The sequence below is a fragment of the Lissotriton helveticus genome, chromosome 6 (assembly GCF_964261635.1).
Source record: "Lissotriton helveticus chromosome 6, aLisHel1.1, whole genome shotgun sequence".
Taxonomy (NCBI): Eukaryota; Metazoa; Chordata; class Amphibia; order Caudata; family Salamandridae; genus Lissotriton; species Lissotriton helveticus.
Window position 1 is genome coordinate 2058668902 of NC_136067.1, and position 20331 is coordinate 2058689232.

The 20331-nt window shown below is 47.0% G+C and overlaps 1 protein-coding gene across 1 annotated transcript in view; it reads left to right on the plus strand.

Moving 5' to 3' along the window:
* The first annotated feature begins 7995 nt into the window (after nucleotides 1-7995).
* The window catches only part of LOC144762984 (extracellular calcium-sensing receptor-like), a 175180-nt gene continuing 162844 nt past the window's right edge, over nucleotides 7996-20331 (plus strand). Inside the window, exon 1 of the mRNA XM_078648297.1 lies at nucleotides 7996-8129. Within this exon, the coding sequence (XP_078504423.1) occupies nucleotides 7996-8129 (134 nt within the window). The remainder of the gene's footprint in view (nucleotides 8130-20331) is intronic.

The following is a 20331-nucleotide window of genomic DNA, read 5'->3' on the forward strand; positions in this document are numbered from 1 at the left end:
CTCCCCGGTGGCCTTCATGGGCGAGATCGATAACACCTTGCCGTAGGTTCCTGGGGATCACAATCCGCTGTCCCCGCAGTATGATTCCATCTGAGGTCACTGACAGTTCCTCGTGGACGTGCCGGAATGCTTGCAGCTCTTGCTTGGTGTCCACATCATTGTCTTCATCATGAGGGTCATGTCTCCACCTGTTGGTTTAAATCTTGCGGAGTACCTTTTTCAGGACGGCGTCCTGCACGGTGGCGTCTCTGATATATTCCTCTGCAATGGAAGGACAAGAATTGGTAGATGCAGGCGGATGCCGAGACATGTAGTCCGCCGGGTTTTCAGTCTTTTCCGGCTTGTGTACAATCGTGAATGTGTACTCCTGAAGCCTCAGGCCCCACCTTTCAATTCTAGGGGGCATTTTAGATCGGGGGTTGCCGTAGATGGTGACTAGCGCCTGGTGATCAGTGATCAGGGTAAAGTGCTTGCCGTAGAGGAAGACATGAAAATGTTCGCATGCCCAGACCACTGCAAGGCTCTCCTTTTCGGGCTGTGAGTACGCCTTCTCAGGGTCGGACAGGCTGCGGCTGGCATAAGGAACTATACGTCTCTGGTCAGAGTCATTGTCATATTGCGCCAGAATGGCCCCCAACCCTACGGGGCTAGCATCTACGGTGACTTCAGTCATGCGTCTGGGGTTGAAGTAAGAAAGGTTGTCGGCGGACTCCACGGCCCGCTTGATCTCTGTGAATGCTCGCTCACACTGGGGAGTCCATTCAAAAGGTTTTCCTTGCTTGGTCAAGGTGCGGAGCGGGTGGCTGATGGTCGCGTAATCCCGGATATACTGGGCACAATAACTGCCCATCCCCAAGAAAGATCTTAGATCACTGACGTCCTAAGGGCACTTGGCGTTGTTTAATGTTGCCACTTTTTCCGGATCAGGTTTCATTCCCGCCCCCGAGAAGATATGGCCGAAGAATTTTAACGTTGACTGGTGAAATTCGCACTTGTCCTTGTTCAGAGTCAAGTTCGCATCTAGCAGGGCATGGCAAACACGGTTGAGTGCAATGTAGTGCTCACGGGTGTCGGAGCCATATACAAGGATGTCGTCGCTGTAATTAAGCGTGTTGGGGATGTGCTGGATGATCTGCCGGATGGCCTCTTGGAAAATTTCGGCAGCCGATGATACACCGAAACTCAGTCTCTTATATCTAAAGAGTCCTAGGTGCGTTGCAAAAGTTGTGATGGGGCGTGACTGGGCATCCAGCTCCAGCTGGTGATAGCCCTTGTTTAAGTCCAATTTGGAGAACACCTTGGCTCCGTTCAAGGCTGAGATCATGTCACATAGAAGGGGCCCTGGATGGCGCTCACGTTCTATCGCAGTGTTGGGTATTTGCATGTCAACACACAGTCTTACTTTGCTGGCGGTGCCCTTTTTTGGAACAACGACCACTGGCGAAACCCACGGGGTCGGACCGTCCGTGCGTTCAATGATGTCGGCAGACAGGAGGTCGTTGATCTCATCTTCGACAGCCTTTTGAAGATGGAAGGGAACACACCGGGGGTGCTGAGCGACGGGTCTAATCTGTTTGTTGACGTGGAGATGTATCTGACGGTCCTTAAACTTCAAGGAAATCAAAAAGGGGGGAGTGAAGAGGTGGTGCCGTTGGGCACCGAGGTGGGCACATCCTCCTCTTAACAGGGATTCAGGTTTATCAAACAAGGGCCACCTCGCAATGGGTGGGTGTATATCCGGATGTACTTGGAATACACCTTCTTTGTTAAAATACCCCTCACACACCAAAAGGACCCTTGGTGTCATGCTTCATCATCGGGGTCTTCCCGTCCCAGCTGCGGGGCGGGGCAGTGCTGCGACAGGCGGATACGCCGGAGCACCTTTAAGTGGAAGTGCTATGTGTTGGGAGTGAGTGTCAGTGGGGTCAGGCGTGATATAGTGGTGAGTAGTTAAAAAATACCTGGCCTAGTGGAAAAAGAAATTTTATTAAACACTGGCTGGTATTATTAAAAGAAAAGTGAAGCGGAGAGATGGAGCTGATTAATGGGCTCTCTCTCCTGTGTGGGTCAACATGTTTCGAGGCGCAAGGCCTCTTCGTCAGGACCTTGGGGGAGATCCCCCTGTCACTCACTAGTGTTTTCTCCACAGAGGTAGAAAATGTGTATATACAAAAAAAGTGAAAAAAGGGCTATGTGTGTAACTACGATTAATAATTACAACACTATTATGCTACCACACTAATAATGTAGTATGCCTGCAAGATAAGAAAAACTGATTAAAAAAAGTTTAAAAATGCGCCGATCCCAGGGTGCGCTTAGCTCTATGTCACCTGTAAGGAAAAAAAGAGGCACACACACAGATATACCGGTATGCAGTAAGGGATCTAGCATGAATCGTGAAGGGATATGAAGCATATCTTCAGTCACACTCAGTCATACACACAAGGTAAGTAATCCATGGGGGATGTGAATAGCCAGGGAATTAAAATACATACTTTTCAATGGAGGAATCAATGCCTCATGAGCCAGCTTTAGACAGAAGGGTAAAGTGGGGTCCCAACTGCAGTGGGGAAGAGAGAGGAGAGAGGAGGTATACTGTAAAAATGTCCCATTAGTCACCAGGTAAGAGTATTCACTGGGATACACAAGTTCCTCCCTTGGGAACGGCTATGCCGTACTTACTGAGCCCCTAGCACGCTTGTGCTTCCTCCTTCGTCTGCTGCTTCCGTGGTTGTGAGGGAGGACGGGCCCGGCGTGTTTTTATATACTCCATTGATTGGATAATTGGTCAATTAGCTATGGAAAGCCCGCCGAATTTGTAAAGACTGAAAAGGGCAGTAAGGCGGGCGGCCATTATAGAATGGTTACTAGGTCCACCCTCCTGGTTCCCTTTTATGCATTTGAGATCTCCGATTAGTTAGGTGCGGAGCACGGGCACTGATTTTATGCTAAAGTCCGTAGCCGCATCCAACCTGGGATAGACGGGGAAGGTTTTAACTAGGTTCGGCGCCGCGTTGTGATGCACGACGCGCATGAACCGCGCATGCGCCGGACTGCCACCGCCATGCGCATGCGCATCGTAGTAACACTCCGGCTGAATGTATGCGCATGCGCATAAGGAACGCTGTGTTAGTGTTCCTTGACTGCACGCAACTCCGGGCATCAATAGACAGCAAAAACCGAGTACATTGTCTGAAGCACATTATTAAGGACAGATTACAGTTTGTTAGGCTATGGCTATGCTATAGTTATTTTGAAAATGTACACTGTATCCTGGTTTAAAGGCTAAGGAGAGGCAAAATCATAGAGGGGTTGAATAGAGGTGCTAATTGCTAGTAGTTGTTATAATTTGCAAAATGCCGTCCTATGTAGGGCAGACTAGAAGAGATAAACCCTATGGGGGATTTTTTCAAGGCAAATTTAGCAACAAACACACACATTATCAGGGACACTCTTGCGAGGGCTCTGGTGTTGGTGGTTGAATGTCACACAACAGGCCCTAGGTATTCAGTTGGGCCCACGGAATGTCGTCATTCAGGCCTGTGCGGTGTGTCCCCAAGCGGTATACCCAGCGTTGTTCTTTCGATAGAAGGTCTCTATCGTTGGGGAAAGCCTCGATGACTGTCCATTTCAGGTCGCGGGCACTGTGTCCCACAGTCGCAAAGTGTGTTGACATTTTTGTAGTAGTCTTATTGCAGCGCACATTGCTGCGGTGTTCACCCATTCGAATCTTCACGGGTCTGCTGGTCATGCCCACGTACTCCTTGTTGCAGGGACAAGTGATTAGGTACACCACATTGCGGCTATTGCAATTCGTGAACACTCGCTGTTCCCATGTGGACTTGTTAGAAAATGTAATACTCCTGCTCTTTTGCGTGTATTGACAAGATACACACGTACCACAAGGGTGGTGTCCACTGACACCTGCTATTCTGGAGGGTTCAATAGCACCGGTTGCTTTAGGTCTGGTATGGACCAGAAGATCCTTCAGGTTCATTCCTCTAAACTTCCCCAGCCCGATGAAAAGGCGAGGAAAACGGTTGACGATCTCCTGGTCATCACAGACTTTGAAAAGAATCTTTTCAAAGTCCGCAGTCGGCAGGCTGAGCAAACAGTCAGCTTCGGGGCCCTTGATGACATGAATGACTGCATCAATAGTGACGTTGTCATGTGCAAGTGTAGTCGGGAATTTGCCAAGACATTGCAGCGGCTTCTTGGACATCCAGGTGAAGACCCGGACGGGTGCATGAGCAAGCGGGGGCTTGGGTCGCATCCTTTCATATTCAGTGACGGGGATGTAGTTCAGCGACGCTCCGCTGTCCATTACAAATTTAGTGTCGTGATTCCCCACTTTTATGTGTAACCGAGGATACTTCTTCAGTTGATCTGGGTCCGCGATCATGTATGCATGGTGAGTCGTGTATTCGGAGTCTCGCGGTGAAGATCTGGAGCCCCGGGACGGAGATCTGCGCTCCCATCGCGATCTGTGCGACTCCCTGCTGGAGTGTGTCGAGCTGGAGGACCCTGTGTCTTTGTCATGGACAGCTCTTATGTGGTGCTTTCTGGTGTCCGACCGGGACGACCTCCCAGTTCCACGTCGCCTCTCTTCGTTGTACTCGCCGCACATTGCCTCGAAATGGTTCGTTCGACCACATTTTCTGCACCGCTGGCCCATGGCTGGGCAGACGTCCATGTGAGGATAGTCATATCCGCACCTGTAGCACCTTCTTGCTCTCTCCGGTCTCCTCTCTCTCCGGCCGGTTTCCTGCCGTCTGTGTTCCGGGCGTCTCGAGCGAGACGACGGTCGCGATTTCCATTGTTTGTCTCTTAAGCATCTTCGACCGCCACCCTGGTCTTGAACACGATGTGCTTGCTCATGGCTTACCTTGCGCCCAGATTCAATGGTCGCGGCATGCTCCTCGGCCTGATCGTAGACGCGAGTCAGTTCCTCAATGTCGTCCAGTTCCTGAGGCTTCCTCAGCAGACGCCTCCTGAGGGATTCTGAGTGACACCCCTCTATGATCTGTGATTTGATGGCAGCGTCGGTTGAAAAAATGTCAAACTTGCAGTGTCTCGATAAGCGCCGCAGGCGAGTGATGAATGTGCTCATTGCCTCGTCTTTCCCTTGACGTGCCTGATGAAAAGCATGCCGCTCATAGTCACGTTCCTTTTATGGAGGAATCTCCTGTTCAGTGCGTCGCGTACTTTGTCATAGGTTCCGGTATCCGCAGCAGGGAGATCCTTGATCAGTTTGCTTATTTCACGCCCCACTAGATTCCGGAGTGCTATCAGCTTGTCCTTATCAACGGTCACTTTGGATCCCTCGATGTAGTCTTCGAAGTATTCGAGCCATTCCTGCCACTTGGGGCCCATGCTTCCACCTGTCGTGAGGGTGACTGGCTCGGGAGCACTCAAGTGTGATCCTCCTGCGATGATGGGCTTGGCCTCATTTCGTCGCGGTGATGTCGACATCGTGGTATCGCAAAAATTCTGCTCTGATTATTTCTGGATACTTTGGCACTGTTTGGTTGGCTTGGCTCGTGCTTGTTTGTTTGTGTTGCACTGTAAATGTAAATGTGCTGGACTTGTAAAGCGCACAGCTGCCCTTAAGCGTCCCGGCGCTTGCTTAGGGAACCCGTCCTGGTATTCCCCTGTGAGAAACCCCGGCAGGGTGTCCACAAGGTGAAAGCCAGGCATCCCGCCGCGAGGGGCCGTAGTGGAGATTAAGCAAGCTATTGCCCAGAGTCGCATAGTGTGACCCTTTGAGTTGAGTAGGCACCAGAGCGAAAATTGTCGAGTCCGTGGAATTTTTTAGCCCGAGACCCGCCGAGGCGGGGAATCGAACCCTGGTCCACGGTCGATCTCCGCTTCCGGGTCTGCCGCCTCTAACCACTGAGCCACGCTTCTCCACCTGTCACTGTCACTGCGTTGTTTGTGGCTTGTTGTGCTTTATTTGCTTTTGTTTGCTCTTTATCTGGCCTTTTTTTTGCTTTGCCTGACTTTAAGATGGCCGCCCCACATTGACTAATGGGTCTGTCCTTGAGCCTGCCTGACTTCAAGATGGCCGCCGTAGCTGTCTGCAGGCACTACTTTCTCCCTGCTCACTCGGCCCAGCTCCTTCCCTTTGGACTCACCGGCAGTCGTTTTCAGGGACAGCACCCTCCAGATTTGGCTCCCTTCAGTCGCTGCCACAGTCAGCTGAGGCTGGGGTGGGCGCCCACCTTACTTTGCAGGGTCCCGCGCTTCTTCGGCGGCGGCGTGCCGAAACTCACGCATCAAGCGTGAGGTTTCCCGATGTCGGCTCCCTCGGGCTCCGATTTCAGCACGCTCAGCAGCGCTTGGCAGCAGACCTTCGTGGGGCGACGTCCTCCACGCTGAGGCACTTTTCTCTTCACTCTGGGGCTTGGCAGAGTCGGAGTGGGCTTCCGACTTCTGCTCGTGCAGCGCTCACCAGTTTTGCACGCTTCCCGCGTGAGTCGCGTTTCGGCGCGAACAGCGTCTCTTCTTCGCCTCGAGGCTGCCTGGGACAGGGCGCTCTTGTGGGGTATCGTGACTAGTGGGTTTGCCTCATCCCACCTTCGTCGCCAGTTGTAGCATCCTGCTACAAATAACCATGGACACAGGTTGTAGTTTACTGGAGCTTTATTCAGCACAACCTCTATCGACCCTGTCCCTACTCTAACTGCCCTCATCCTGTCCCTACTCCGCCTCTTCCTTTCCCTGCCCACCTAACTCCTCCCACCCAGCTACTAGACTGCTAACACATAACAATGAGTAGTAAAGATTGAGAAGCATAATCTGAGCCTCCGGTCCTGCCATAGAATTCTACACTGCAATTCGCCTCGGGAGTCTACTACTCACACCTTTGCATCATTGAAATCTTGTCTCCAGCCAACGTACAACTTTGAAAGTCTGCGTTGACACACAATGTTTTCACATGCTGCTTTTGTAAGGTCATGACTATGCACTAGTACTGGGAGATGTGGTCTAGTGACGATCTTCTTCATGAAATGTGATTGGAACACAGCGTACTCTGCGCTGTTAAAGTTAATAAGACGTTAATAACGTGCCGCCATATTGGGGAATACATTGTAGAAGCGTTCTTGGGAAATTGGAGGAATGAATGCAGCGTGTGGATATTGCCAAATGCAGTGTTTGGAGTTGATGAATATATTATTCACAAGTTAGAAGTTCAGAGTGAAGTTATGCTGTTTATACAGGTGACTGGTTCAGAGCATATTTAAACTTTTTTGCATGTTTCTATTCTGAGCAATACTCTCTACAAGTTTAGGAGTACTGTTATTTTTAAACTATTTTGCAGAAATTCTAACCTATCTTATTAAAATATAAGGAAAAGCTAGAATTGTATGAAACTTGTAAAATTGTCATAACAGGTCACAGTAAACTAGACTCTAAACTCATGGTTAGTGGACACTGTATTTGTGAAGTACTATTCTACATTGACCTGTTGGAGATTAGTTTGAGGGTGCTCTACCTCAAAAACATATTAAGATATGGCATTGCAAAATTCTTCTCTTCAACCTCCCAAACCATTTTGGCCTGCATGAAGTGAGGCGAACGGTAAGCTTATTTCTTGAATTTTCAAGAAACCATTGATGAAGATGGCAAGATGGGATCAGAACGGAAAAAAAATTGTCTTACAATCTGTGGGTCTGGAAGGATTAAAAGTCTACAAGCAAATGACTAAAGTGTCAGGGCATGGGAATGTAAATGTTTTTGAGGAGGCATTGAAGGATTTTGATAATCATTTTGCACCAAAAGTGTGTATTGGAATTGTACATTTTAAGTTTTTTTAAAGGAAACAAAAACAGTGGATAATTATGTTTCTGTTTTAAGGAAACTGGCTAGTGATTGAAAATTTGACCATTTTCAAGGAGCACCTGCTTAGAGATCAAGTGGTCATGCACTTGTGATCCAGCCATTCAGGAGAAGTTATGGATAAGTGGGGATGCTAACCTTAAAGTTATATTCGCAATGGTAAGAAAAGGAGAATTATCCAGCCACAGTGCTAAAGTTCTAAAAAGGGATTCTAAAGATACACAGGAGGTGGTAATAAGTCAAATTGAGGGTAAAGGCTACAACAAACCAAGGAAAGAAGTTGTTAAAAGGCAAGAGGCCCATAGATATTATAGTTGTGATAGTGAATTACATTTAGCATCCAGTAAATATTGTCCTGATATCAAGCAGAAATGCTCTGCTTGTGAAGTGTAAAAAGCTGGCGCTTTATATAGTGGACCACAAATTGTGTACACTGTGTAAAGAGTTCAGGCAAACCCCATGGTAATTGCAGAAGACAAATGCCACACCATATTCTCTTTTTTGTGGTAGTGTGGGCAGTCAGTAAGGCATATCAGAGAGTAGTGCACACAAAGGCAATAAGTGAGACCACACTCAATAAAAAAATCCAACACCAATTTATAAAAATAACACTCACTTTTATATGAATGTAGGTACCAAGATCTTTGGAATCAAGTAAGTACTTTTCGAGTTATGAATTTTTACAGTTTTCAGAAGCTGACAGTGCAATTTTTGGGTCCACTAATGTTATCCGAGGGGGAAAAACATATACTGCATTCAAACACATCAATCAATAAATCATTTATAGAGCATGGCAAATCACCCGTGAGGTCTCGAGGCACCGGAGCTGTTTGATGCTGCGTGGAGGTTGTATATTCAAACAACCAGGTCTTTAGTTCTCTTCTGAATTGTTGGAGTGACGGTGCAGTCCTGAGGTGCCGGAGTAGGTTGTTCTGGGCCTTGACTGCCAGGTGCGAGAAGGAGCATCCGATGTGAGCTCAATTGATCCATGGGGTGTCTGTAATGGATATGGAGGCTAAATAGAGGTGCCTGAATGTTTAGTGAAAGGAAAGGCGGTTATTGATGTATGCTGGTCCGTCATTGTGCTGGGCTTTTTAGGCGTTGGTCATCATCTTGATCTAGCATCTTTTCTGGAGCAGGAGCCAATGTAGTTATTTGAGGTGGGTGCGATGGCTGTCTTTCTGACGAGGTCGAGTATGAGTCATGCAGCTGAGTTCTGTATTGTTTGGAGTATCTTCAGGAGGCATGCCGTGATTCCGACATAGAGCGTGTTTCTGTATCCAAGTCTGCTGGTGATTACAGCCTGTGTGACAGTTCTTCTGAGGTTTATCGGGAGCCTTCTGAAGATCTTGCGGTGCAGATGGAAGAGATTGCATTGAATTGTTTATGTATAGATAGCTTGTTATTGAGGATGATTCAGAGTTTGCGGATGTAATCTGTTGCGCCGGGGGGAGGGGTGCTGAGTTCAGCGGGCCACCATGAGCCATTCCATGGAGAGGTGTTGCTCCTAAAGATGAAGACTTATGTTTTTAGGTTTCGACCTGGCGAGGGGCACGCAGTGCCCCTCCCAGATCGAAAACTATTGTCTACAGTAGGGATGTCGGCACCGCCTCTGCCTCTCATTGGCTAGCTCCATAAATGGAGGCTAGCCATTGGGAGACAGAGGCTGTCAATCGCGCTTTCTCTAGAAAACGCGATTCGGTGGCGTTTCTGGTGCTTTTTTTAAGCCCCGCCCCTTTGTCCCGGGCCGCGCTGCGATTGGCTGCCGGCCCGGGACACCCCCGTGACGTCATTCCCGGGCCGTGCTGTGATTGGCTGCCGGCCCGGGACACCCCCGTGACGTCAGCCAATCACAGCGCGGCCCGGGACCTGACTTGTTTATTTTACTTTTTCATTTATCTCGTTTGTATCTGTAACGTGGGTGTAAGTATGTACATTTCCTCATGTAACGTACTTGGTTCTATTGTGAAGAACTCTGACACCTTTGGGTAAAGTCCACGCTATATAAAATTGCACTAAATAAATTACTACATACAACAAGGAGGTGCAGACTGGCCACGCCCTTTAATCGCCCCGTAATAACTTTGCTACTCCTAACATGGATGCACGTAGACTCAGCTTTTGAGTTGCGTTGCGCGCGCTCCAGTGTCTGGTGGTTGGTTCTCTGACAGGGACTGTAAAAGAGTCTGCCTGTCGGTTGTCCTATGTCTATTTTGGCGGCGTGCTGGCGCTGAGTGTTTGTATCTACGCCAGGGCAGGCGTGGGGGGAAAGCGCGCGGGAGCCCGGGCGCACCGAGGCCATGTCTTCCTCCAGGACCCATCCAGAGAAGTTCCGGGTGAGTGCGCTGCTCAGCCTGCGGTCCGACATAAGGCCCTTCACGTGGGTTGGGTCCCTTGTATCTACTACCGGCGCCGCTACTAGTACGCTTTGGAGTCGTATGGCAATCCAGCGAGAAATTAGTCGAGCTCACTGTAGCATGAGGTGCTCTGCTACTCAGCAGCGCTCATTGCTTTACATGTTGCTAGTAGTTCCATTATTTTGGCCCATAGGTTAGCTAAGTCAAAATAAGTCTGAAATGTAATGCATCAGTGAGGATTAAACTACAAAGTTAAAGGAAGTGGTCAAACTGCACAGTCCCCAAATCTGTCTAAAAGTTATTGTGATGATGTGTGATTCTTACAATTGTTACGAGGTGGCCTCTCTGACTGACATACAGTTGCGATAGATTGAAATGAATGTCTTTTTTTTTTTTAAGACTTGTTACGTCGCTAAGCCAATTGCCATGCAATTACACATAGCAGTCCATTCCAGCGCCCTTAAGCTTACCAGTGAGTTCGAGTTTTACAGATTTTCAACCTCGCAGGAGAATACTTAAACTATATAGGAGAATAACGATCTGGCCCCATCTTATGCTTTCTTTCTTTACTTTCGATAGCAACGTTACGGAACATCTCTGGGCGGCTTTAAAAGACACGGTTTTATTTATTTGTTTACTAGTATTGACAATATTTTTGCTTTTAAAATGGTAACAGTATAAACAATTTACAAATGAGAACGCCATTGACTAAAAAACTAGTGCCAGTTCTCCTGTTTTATTGCTACGTGCTTAGTACTTTACGTTAAGTATTTTTGAATATAATTATGAGCAGTGATGTATAACGTATGAACTGTGACTTGTAGGAAAAATGACACATAGGGAACGAAATGTCAGACTCTGATAAATATGATCTACGGTTAAAATCTAGGTTTTGGTGTGATTAAGGTGGTTTACATTTACGTTAGGGTATAAAGATTAGGTGTGGACTGACGTCTGTACAAATAACCTCGTAGATTGACCAAATCAGTTAAAAGAATAAAATTCGCCTTAATGAAGCTGGGCAGTTTCGATCCTATGTAAATGGCACACACTGTTCAACCATTGAGAATGTTATGGTACCTTCTGTTTTCCTTAAGGCAGTGATTTTGTGGTAAGAGACAGCTAAGCAGAATGTTCTTTAGTTTCAGTTGGTGAGGTGTGAGTGTCGGGTTAGTAAGAGCAAGTACTCCCAAAAGGAAGACAATGCCATATAAGGTAAGATCTTAAGAATAGAGGAGTGTTGGGACTCCACTATGGAGTGTTGTGTGTTAACATAGTTAAGGAATGTTAAGGGAATAAAGAAGCTTAATAAAGGCTGTTGAACTGGGATGTGGTGGTTGCAGCATGTATTGATAAGTCCTGCTATATGCTGTAACTTGAATAAACTCTTACCTGGTGATCTCCGACTTCATATTGGCAACAAGTTGTTAACACACCAGGATGAGTGAGAGATCCATGTGTGATTCCTGTACCCGGTTTTATTAATACCAGTTGGAGAATCCCCTGCAGGTCTGTTCTTAGTAGAGTGCCTAAGGCAGTGTTAATCTATTGCCTCCAAGACCCTGGGGCTCTCAACAGTGTTCAAATATGCCAGAAAAAGGTACTGTAATTAAAGCACTTTTCTCTAACGAAGGTTCGAGGCATTCCTCGTGCGCTGAACTTTTGAGCGAGGTATTTATGGCTTTCAATGCGAGCTCCCCACACGCAGCCTAGATTTGTGACATTGTGCTTCACGTCACAATGTTGTATGCAGAACATGCCGCCGCCGTCCTTAATTGGGGGCCTACATGCTGTAAAAACTAGAAAATACTGCATATCGACCTACGATGCGATGCGCACACCTCTTTTTCGGCTATTATAAAAGTGTTTCGCACATTCATGCCACATTAAAGTGCCCCGCCATATTTAATTCAGTGCCATGCATGCTAAAGCATTTTAAAGTGGTTTGTAATAAATAATTGCAATGGTTCGACACTCATTTGAAAATGGTATTAAATGTTATACATGATAATTTAGCACAAGTTCATAGTATTCCATGCACAACTTCAATAATTGATATTCTCCAATAGCTGAGGTTTATCATGCTTCCAATCTTTTTTTTAAAAAAAGGATAACCACAGTGAGAAATCCAACCTCAATCAGGACACAGGAGACCAGGTTGGCGCAACAAGAGTCTTTTTTATTAAGGTGAAGGTTTCCAGGAAGAAGACTCCAGACACAGCTGGCCGCAGTAAGATCGTTCCTCTCACACAGTGCGCTCTCCTCCGAACGTTCACCGCTGTGACATTCTAAATGATGTCACGGTGGTGTCAACCAAGTGCCAGCCTAACAGGGGGTGGGGAAGAGGGTAAAGGTTCTCCCTAGGGCGGAGGATACCACCCATCCCCCTCCCTACAAAATTGAGAATAAAGATATACAGAGCATAACCAACAAAGTGTAACTCACTTGTTGACCGGATAAAGTTACACAGAACATAAACAACAAGGTGTACTTCACTTGGTGACATAATGCTCCAAATACTTAGGGCGGATAACCTCCCTGCAGCTCGACCTACGAGTAAGGTTGGCCCGTCCCGAACCGCTCGGCACGGATGGGTCTCCCTTAGAGTGTGATTCACACTCGCTCCTTGTTCTGTTGTCGTCATGTGCTGTGGGAGCGGTGTACCTCACCACCATCTCCAAATCTTTCCTTCTTGTGTTTTTACAGCATTATTAAATATTTTCACAATCTTTGTGGGTCTAGAGAACCAATTTGCTCTGCCTGTGGGTGCTTTAATCTTGACCACATCACCAACTTTAAACTTAATCTCTTTAACTGAGTGCAGTTTATCAAACCTGGTTTTCCTGTCCCTCACAGCTTTGAATTCCCTGTCACGCCACTGTGACTCCCTACAGTGACCCGTCCAACCTTTGTGCCACCCCATCCACCGTGGTACTAGCCTTGAGTTTGGTCTTCTCGCTCTCCATAGTTCAAAAGGGGTGACGCCTGTGGTTTGGTGAGGGGTGAGTCTGTAGGCCTCCAAGCGTTTCACTACCTCATCTTTCCAACTCAACCCACTAGCCCTTGCTAGCTAGATCACTTCCTTGATGGTTTTATTAAATCGTTCGACCATCCCATCAGTCTCAGGGTGATATAGCGCACACTTCTTGTGTGCAATCCCAGTGCTTTCTAGGAAATCTTGCATTTCTTTAGAGCAGAGTTGCACACCATTGTCAGTTAATAAGGTACTAGGCAACCCTTCCCTGAGGAACACTTCTTGTAAGAAATCAATTACCACCTTAGTTGTTACCTCCGACACAAATTTTACTTCCGGCCACCTTGAGTACAGATCTACAAGCACCACGATGTATGGTGTCCTATGTTCACCAGTTAGTGAACCCACTATGTCTAACACCACGTCCACCCATGGACCTACAGGGAGTGGCCTGCACTGCATTGGAGGTGTGTGGTGTTTTAGAATCTTGTCACTGGTAGAGCATGGTATGCAGTCTCTTACTTACCTCTCCATCTCAGTGTCCATACTGGGCCACCAGTAGTCTGCATGCAACCTTTGCTTAGTTTTGGTAATCCCCAAGTGCCCTTCGTGGGCCAGGTTGACTAGGCGGTTTCCTAAGATCTCAGGTGGAACCAACCTCGTGCCCCTGAACAGACAGTCGTCGGTGACTGATAATTTGTTTCTGACCATCCAGAACGGTCTTAGTGCCTCTTCTTGTTTGTCTTTGTCTAGAGGTTGGCGAAGCAAGAAAGTGATGCTGTGACCCATGCTAGAGAAAATTTGTATAGCGCTACATATACCCGGCGGTGTCTAGGCACTTAATCAGCTTGCTTATTGCAGTGGATGTATGGTGAGCCATGTCTATGCTTGGGCTTGCATTGTCCATCCCTAATCATACCCCCGCTGTCCGTTCCCGCCCCCCGACCGTTGTCCGTTCCCGCCCCCCCCCCGAGGATATTGCACAAGGTCAAGCAGTAGCGATCCCCTGAGGCGGCTTGTGTCTTAGTGCAGTCTCCTTAGTCCAGCGCCTTGAGGTCATTGTGAAAGGACAAACAGTATCGATCCTCTTAAGAGAGTGTTTCCCTCTCCCGTCCCAATGCTGTAGCGCCCTGAGGTCACTGTGCAAGGAGAAGTAGTAGCGATTCTCTGAGGCGGCTTGTGTCTTAGGAATGCCTCTAATGCTTCAATGCCTTGAGCATTGCCAGGACAAGCAGTAGTGATCCTCTAAGACGGCTTGCTGTCCTGTCTTCCCCGCCCCCCACCCGCTGTCCGTGTGCCCGATACCCCATCCCGCTGTCCGTGTGCCCGTTCCCGCCCCCCCCTCCCGCTGTCCATTCCCGCCCCCGAGGATATTGCACAAGGTCAAGCAGTAGCGATCCCCTGAGGCGGCTTTTGTCCTAGTGCAGTCTCCTTAGTCCAGCGCCTTGAGGTCATTGTGAAAGGAGTGTTTCCCTCTCCCGTCCCAATGCTGTAGCGCCCTGAGGTCACTGTGCAAGGAGATGCGTGTTCAGAGTAGGGAGTGTGCAGAGTAGGGAGTGTGCAGAGTAGGGAGTGTGCAGAGTAGGGAGTGTGCAGAGTAGGGAGTGTGCAGAGTAGGGAGTGTGCAGAGTAGGGAGTGTGCTGAGTAGGGAGTGTGCAGAGTGACTAGGGAGTGCAGAGTGACTAGGGAGTGCAGAGTGACTAGGGAGTGCAGAGTGACTAGGGAGTGCAGAGTGACTAGGGAGTGCTAGGGAGTGCAGAGTGACTGCCGAGATTAAGCTAATGGCAATGTCAATGACAATGCCATTTATTTATGTTTTCAAAACCAACACATAAATACAAATTTTGTCATTTACAATGCCAATAGCTCTAACTTTTCCAAAGGCGAAACCATTGCATTGTAAATGCTTGTTTCTGAATTGAGTTTAAGACAGTTAGCCTTCAGAGAGTCTGCAAAGTTCAACATGCATCTGTGGAAGTTAGCTTTGTGGTGGAGCGGTCTTCGGACAGACACAGGATGAGCTGTGTGTCAGTAAGTGATATGCCATGAATATTTTAACTCTAGTGCTGGAAATGTGTAGTTCCTTTTCAAGGAACAAAGCGTGCCTTCAAAACCAGAAAAGGCTCTGTCTTAAGACATTGGCAAATCCAACGCAATCTGACCCAACCCATTTAGAACTCTTTGTCCAAACTGACAATGCACTAATTTCACTTGGAAACGTATGCGTAAAGCAGCATGACTGGGTGTACTCGAGCAACAACAACTCCTCATAAATTGATCAATTCATTACTGCCGGGTAAAGGTATGCATGTAAAGTCACACAGAAAGAGGGGGACAGAAATGTTTAACCTAGTAAGAAGTCATAACATGTACATAAAACGCCACAGAGTAAAACAGAACTACAGGCAAAATGCAGATAGCCACAATTATTCTAGCAAATGGTTATGATGACAGATGTGAGTTGTAGCGGCACCTGTTTTCTGATTCGCTTTATTTTGTTGTACAGCGAATGGCAATACCATACTTATTCGATACCTACATTCACCCAATCACACCCCGAAAGTGATGTTTTAGTTCAAGCCCCTCATGTTTACATTCAGAGTGGAAACGTGTGACGTAACAGAAGGCTACCCCAGTGGTGCAACTGCAAACACTCCTAGTTTGCACAGAACCCTAAAGATATTAGATTCCCCCAACATCCACAATGTAATATTTTACAATGTGCAGAGGCACTCACATCTTCCCTGTAACTATGTAATCTTGTGCAAAATGCGGAGGCTGGTAAGCAGTGTGTAACTGTCCCAGCTGAGCTGCCTGCAATAGAACAAGCCATAAGCATAAACAGGGGGTTTGCATACACATTTGAATGACAACGTTAATCTTGCTAAATTGCTGTGGTTCACGATTCCGAAAACAAGTGCCTTATTCTGGAGCCAGGCACTTTCTGCTGTTTTCCTCTGCTATCGCTCCAGCCCAACTCGTCTAAACTTACTTTTGGTTGCAGAGATCAGGCTCTTGCCATCGTTCATAAAAAAAAAAAATGTTGGCAGAAGTGAAAGCGTTTCCCTTGCGGGAGCGAGCAGTGCCAGGAGCGATAATTGCTAACACATGGTGCCAAAGCTCGCTCCCGCAAGGGAATCGCCAAAGGGCACGCATTGCCATTGAAAGCAATGCAACGCGTGCACGTTTAAGCGAACTGAATCCAAAAGGTCTTTTTCCTAAGTAGTGAATGCGCGCTGCACATGCGAGACCTAAAAACGGCTTGATAAGTCCCAAGCATCATGATGACCAACGTTCTCAGGTTGACTATATGAGAGAGTTATAAAGGGGAAGACTTATTTAAGAACAGTGACCCACCGGTCACTGTTCACTGTTCTTGTCAGGGGCTGTCGCTCTTTCAATCACGAAGATATTATCGGTGTCAACAGATCCACCCCCTCTAACTCTACTTATGACACGCTAGAACTGATTCTCCCGTCAAAGCTCTTGGTTGACACCCTAGTGGCCTTGGATGCTAGGACTAGTCCCTCTGAGGAAGAGGTGTGGCGCCGCGGCCAGGGCGACTGACGCTGGAATCTGGGGACCACAGTTCGATCCCCGGCTCCGGCGGCAGGTTAGCCCAGCACCATGTGACTCTGGGCAATAGCTCGCTTAATCTTCCCGACGGCCCCCAGCGCCTAGAGACCCTTACGGGTGATTGTGCGCTTTACAAATGTGGACTTTACTCTGCCCATTCAGATATTCAATTTAAGTATCCTCATTTATACCAATACAGTGCTTGAGCTATCAGCAGGGAGCCTGCTGCATCCATCCCACACCTCAGTGACATAGACTGACTTTGAGGGGTGCCCATTTCTTCTTGCGATTCATCTATTTCGTGGTCACCTAATACCATCTCACTAAGACCTCTAATGGCGGGGTAGGAGACCTGGCAATCTAACACACTCAGGGTCACCTGTGAGCCCTTTTAGGAGAGCTTTTGGCCTTGCCCATCGTCAATGTTTGTACTACACCGATTTTCGAGCCATCCTGATTTGCTTGAGTGTTTAGTGTTTTCCTCTTACACAGCGCTGTGCTCCTTTTGTGCCGACTTAGTTGTCTCTTATCTCCTGGAAAATAGCTGGTATTAGATCTAACATAACCCTTGCAGATGGTATCAGCCTTATGAATAAACGTGACATCTGTCTTCTTCAAGAAACCTGGGGACTTATTTATGAGGCCTCTTGCGACAGTTTTGCGCTTCCGTTGCGTCACTTTTTGTGACGCATCGGCGGTGTAAAACATGACTCCTGTTGCTCCCTATTTACAAAGTGACGCAGCTAAGCAGATGCGTCACTTTGTAAACCCCTGCGCTACATTACACCTGCGTCAGGTATAATGTATGCAGGGTGGGCGTTCCCACTAAGTAAGCCTCTTAGAAGTGATGCAGTAAAATCTACGAGATTTCACTGCGCCACTTCTAGGGTGAAAATGCATCAATATCTTATGCCTGCCTCACAGCAGTCGTAAGATTGACGCAGGCCCTTTCCCCTGGTACCTATCCACAGGCCTGGATATCTTATTCCAGTTATTCCTAGCTCTAGGGGCAGGGCTTCAGAGGGCTTGGTTATTTGGTAACGAGCTTCACAAAACTGTAATGCTCGCTAACTTAAAACTAATTCTCCTGAAATTCTTGGCATCCAGTCGGACATTGGCAGTACCAGTAAAATACTCATTCTTAACATCTACGTAAGAGGGGCTAGGAATGAGTTGGTTTTGCACACTTTGCAGGTGCTTGAGCACTTTCCTGATCAGCATCAGCATTTTCTTATTCCTGCGGCCAATTTCAATTTAACATTCGATCCGTTGGATAACGACGATGTATATTTAACCATGGATGTGGACGCTGCATCGGCAGTTCCCCTTTTAGACGTTCCAACCATTCGGAGCTGGAATCGTACTGCGGAAGCTTATCTAAAGGCAATAACAGTTGAGCATGGCCTGAGGGCCTTCAACGGGCATACTAAATCCGACGTTAAAGTGCCCATACTTTTAACAAGTCTTTTCATACAAGTTGTATAGATTATGTCCTTGTTGATCTGAGATTATGACCAGCAGTCATTGATGTGACCATTCTTGAAAGAACTGAAAGTGACCACAATTCCCTATCATCTACTTTTTGGGCCCTGGGTGAGAGTATACCTCCGGACATTTGTCCGTCTTCTTGTACCAGGGACATTATTGTGACTGCAGATAAATGACACTTGAAGTTGCATCTGATTGCAGACTGTCCTCAAATCCGGGCTGCTAGAGGACCTTAACGTAGTCCCCACTAATATTGAGGATGTCCAATCCACTCTTCTTGATCAATTTCCGCTCACACATAGGGCATTTTTTAGCATAAAATGTTATATCCTGAGCAATAACAGTATAGAGTATTAGGTACAGTTCATAATAAATGTGTCCACAAGTGTTCTTTTTCTTCTTCTTTTATTTCTCAAAGAGCTTTCAATTGGATCCTAGCCAACACGTGTTTCGTCCTAAAGCGAAGTGTGCCACAGACTTCTTCAGGGCAAAGATCTCACGATGTATTCCATAAACCATAACTTAATGACCACGCTGCACAACACAGTATGTTATCCAGAGCATCAGGTAAAGGTCAATAAAAACTTAGTAAGAGGGAAAATCCAACCATAGTAACAGAAAACATCCACAATCTCCTGTGCAACGCATATTCACAGAAGACCTCCTCGTGTAAGTGGACTGACCTCACACTCACAAGACCAATATTGACTGAAATAGAGAGTACTCCCAAACGCGGCGTCTAGCATATTTTATCTCATTTCACTATTTCAAATGCATGCATTAGGCAAGGCACTGGTAATCAATGATCTTGGAATAATAAGGGATGTTGTGAACTTAATTGCTCTTTAGTTAATGCCATCAAAACAAAAGGTATGGCCTGCATTCCATAGATTAGGAAGGACTACAAAATGCCATTACTAATGGCAAAAGGGATTGGGACGAACCAAGTTGGGAGGCCCTTCTGGACGCATGTACTGCCAGCGGCCTTTCTAAATTCTGGTTGCTGGTTGCATGAGGGCAATCCACTGCTACACTGGAGCCTACAAACAATGTTGCCGCTTCAGCCTGGGCTGTCTATTATCATAATCTATACTCCGACGACTCCTTTGTTCCTACCTAGGCAATAGCTGCTACTGTTCCCCGGACACCACTGTTTGACATTGCTGATATTATCCAGTCCCTCAATGCTGTCACTCGCAGACACACGACTGGTCCTGATGGTACCCATGCAGATATATCCCTGCCTGGTCACATTATATTTTAGCACTGGCCAATCTAATTGCTGCTGGAGCACCCATTCCTGATTCTTGGAAAGGTGCTATAGTATTACCTATACACAAAAAGGTGATCAATCATTCTTCACCTTCTAATTATAGGCCAATAAGCCTTATAGACTGCCTTCAAACAATCCTCTGTCGCTGTCTTCCCATAAAAATCCAGGATTGGATTGAATAAAGTGATGTCCTCAGGCCATTCCAAGCAGGTTTTCATCAAAGGGTTTCAGCGATTGACCAGGTCTTCTGTTTTATGTTAATTTATTGGAGGGCTGTCCTAATCATCAAGGGCCTTTACGTTGCCTTTGTCAATCTAAAATCAGATTTCGATTTGATCCCTTGGCCCTCTCTTTGGAGAGTTCTTGCTGATATGGCAATGCCTTCACATCTTTTATTGCTTTTAATTCGTCTGCACGAGGACAACTTGACGCACATTCGATGGGGGGACCAGACGCAGTTGACTGATAGGGTACCCGTTCGCAAAGGGGTTTGCCAAGGCTGTGTCTTGGCTCCCACTTTGTTTTCACTTTTCATCAATGATATTGTTCACTTTCTGTCGCAGGTTGGTGTGGACGTTTCATTTCTGGCACAAACCAAGATACCTATTCTCCTCTTTGCGGTTGATACTTTGTTGATCTCCATGACCCCGTGGGCTTCAGAAACTCTTGTCCCAATTTTACAAGTTTTGCGCCATATGTGGCTTTGAGATCAACACCTCCAAAACTAAAGTGATGTTTTTTAAGCAGCACAAATCTTTTAAGGGTACCCCGTGCTCAGGGGTGTTTCTCTTGAGAAGGTTAATTCCTTTGCATAACTTGGGCT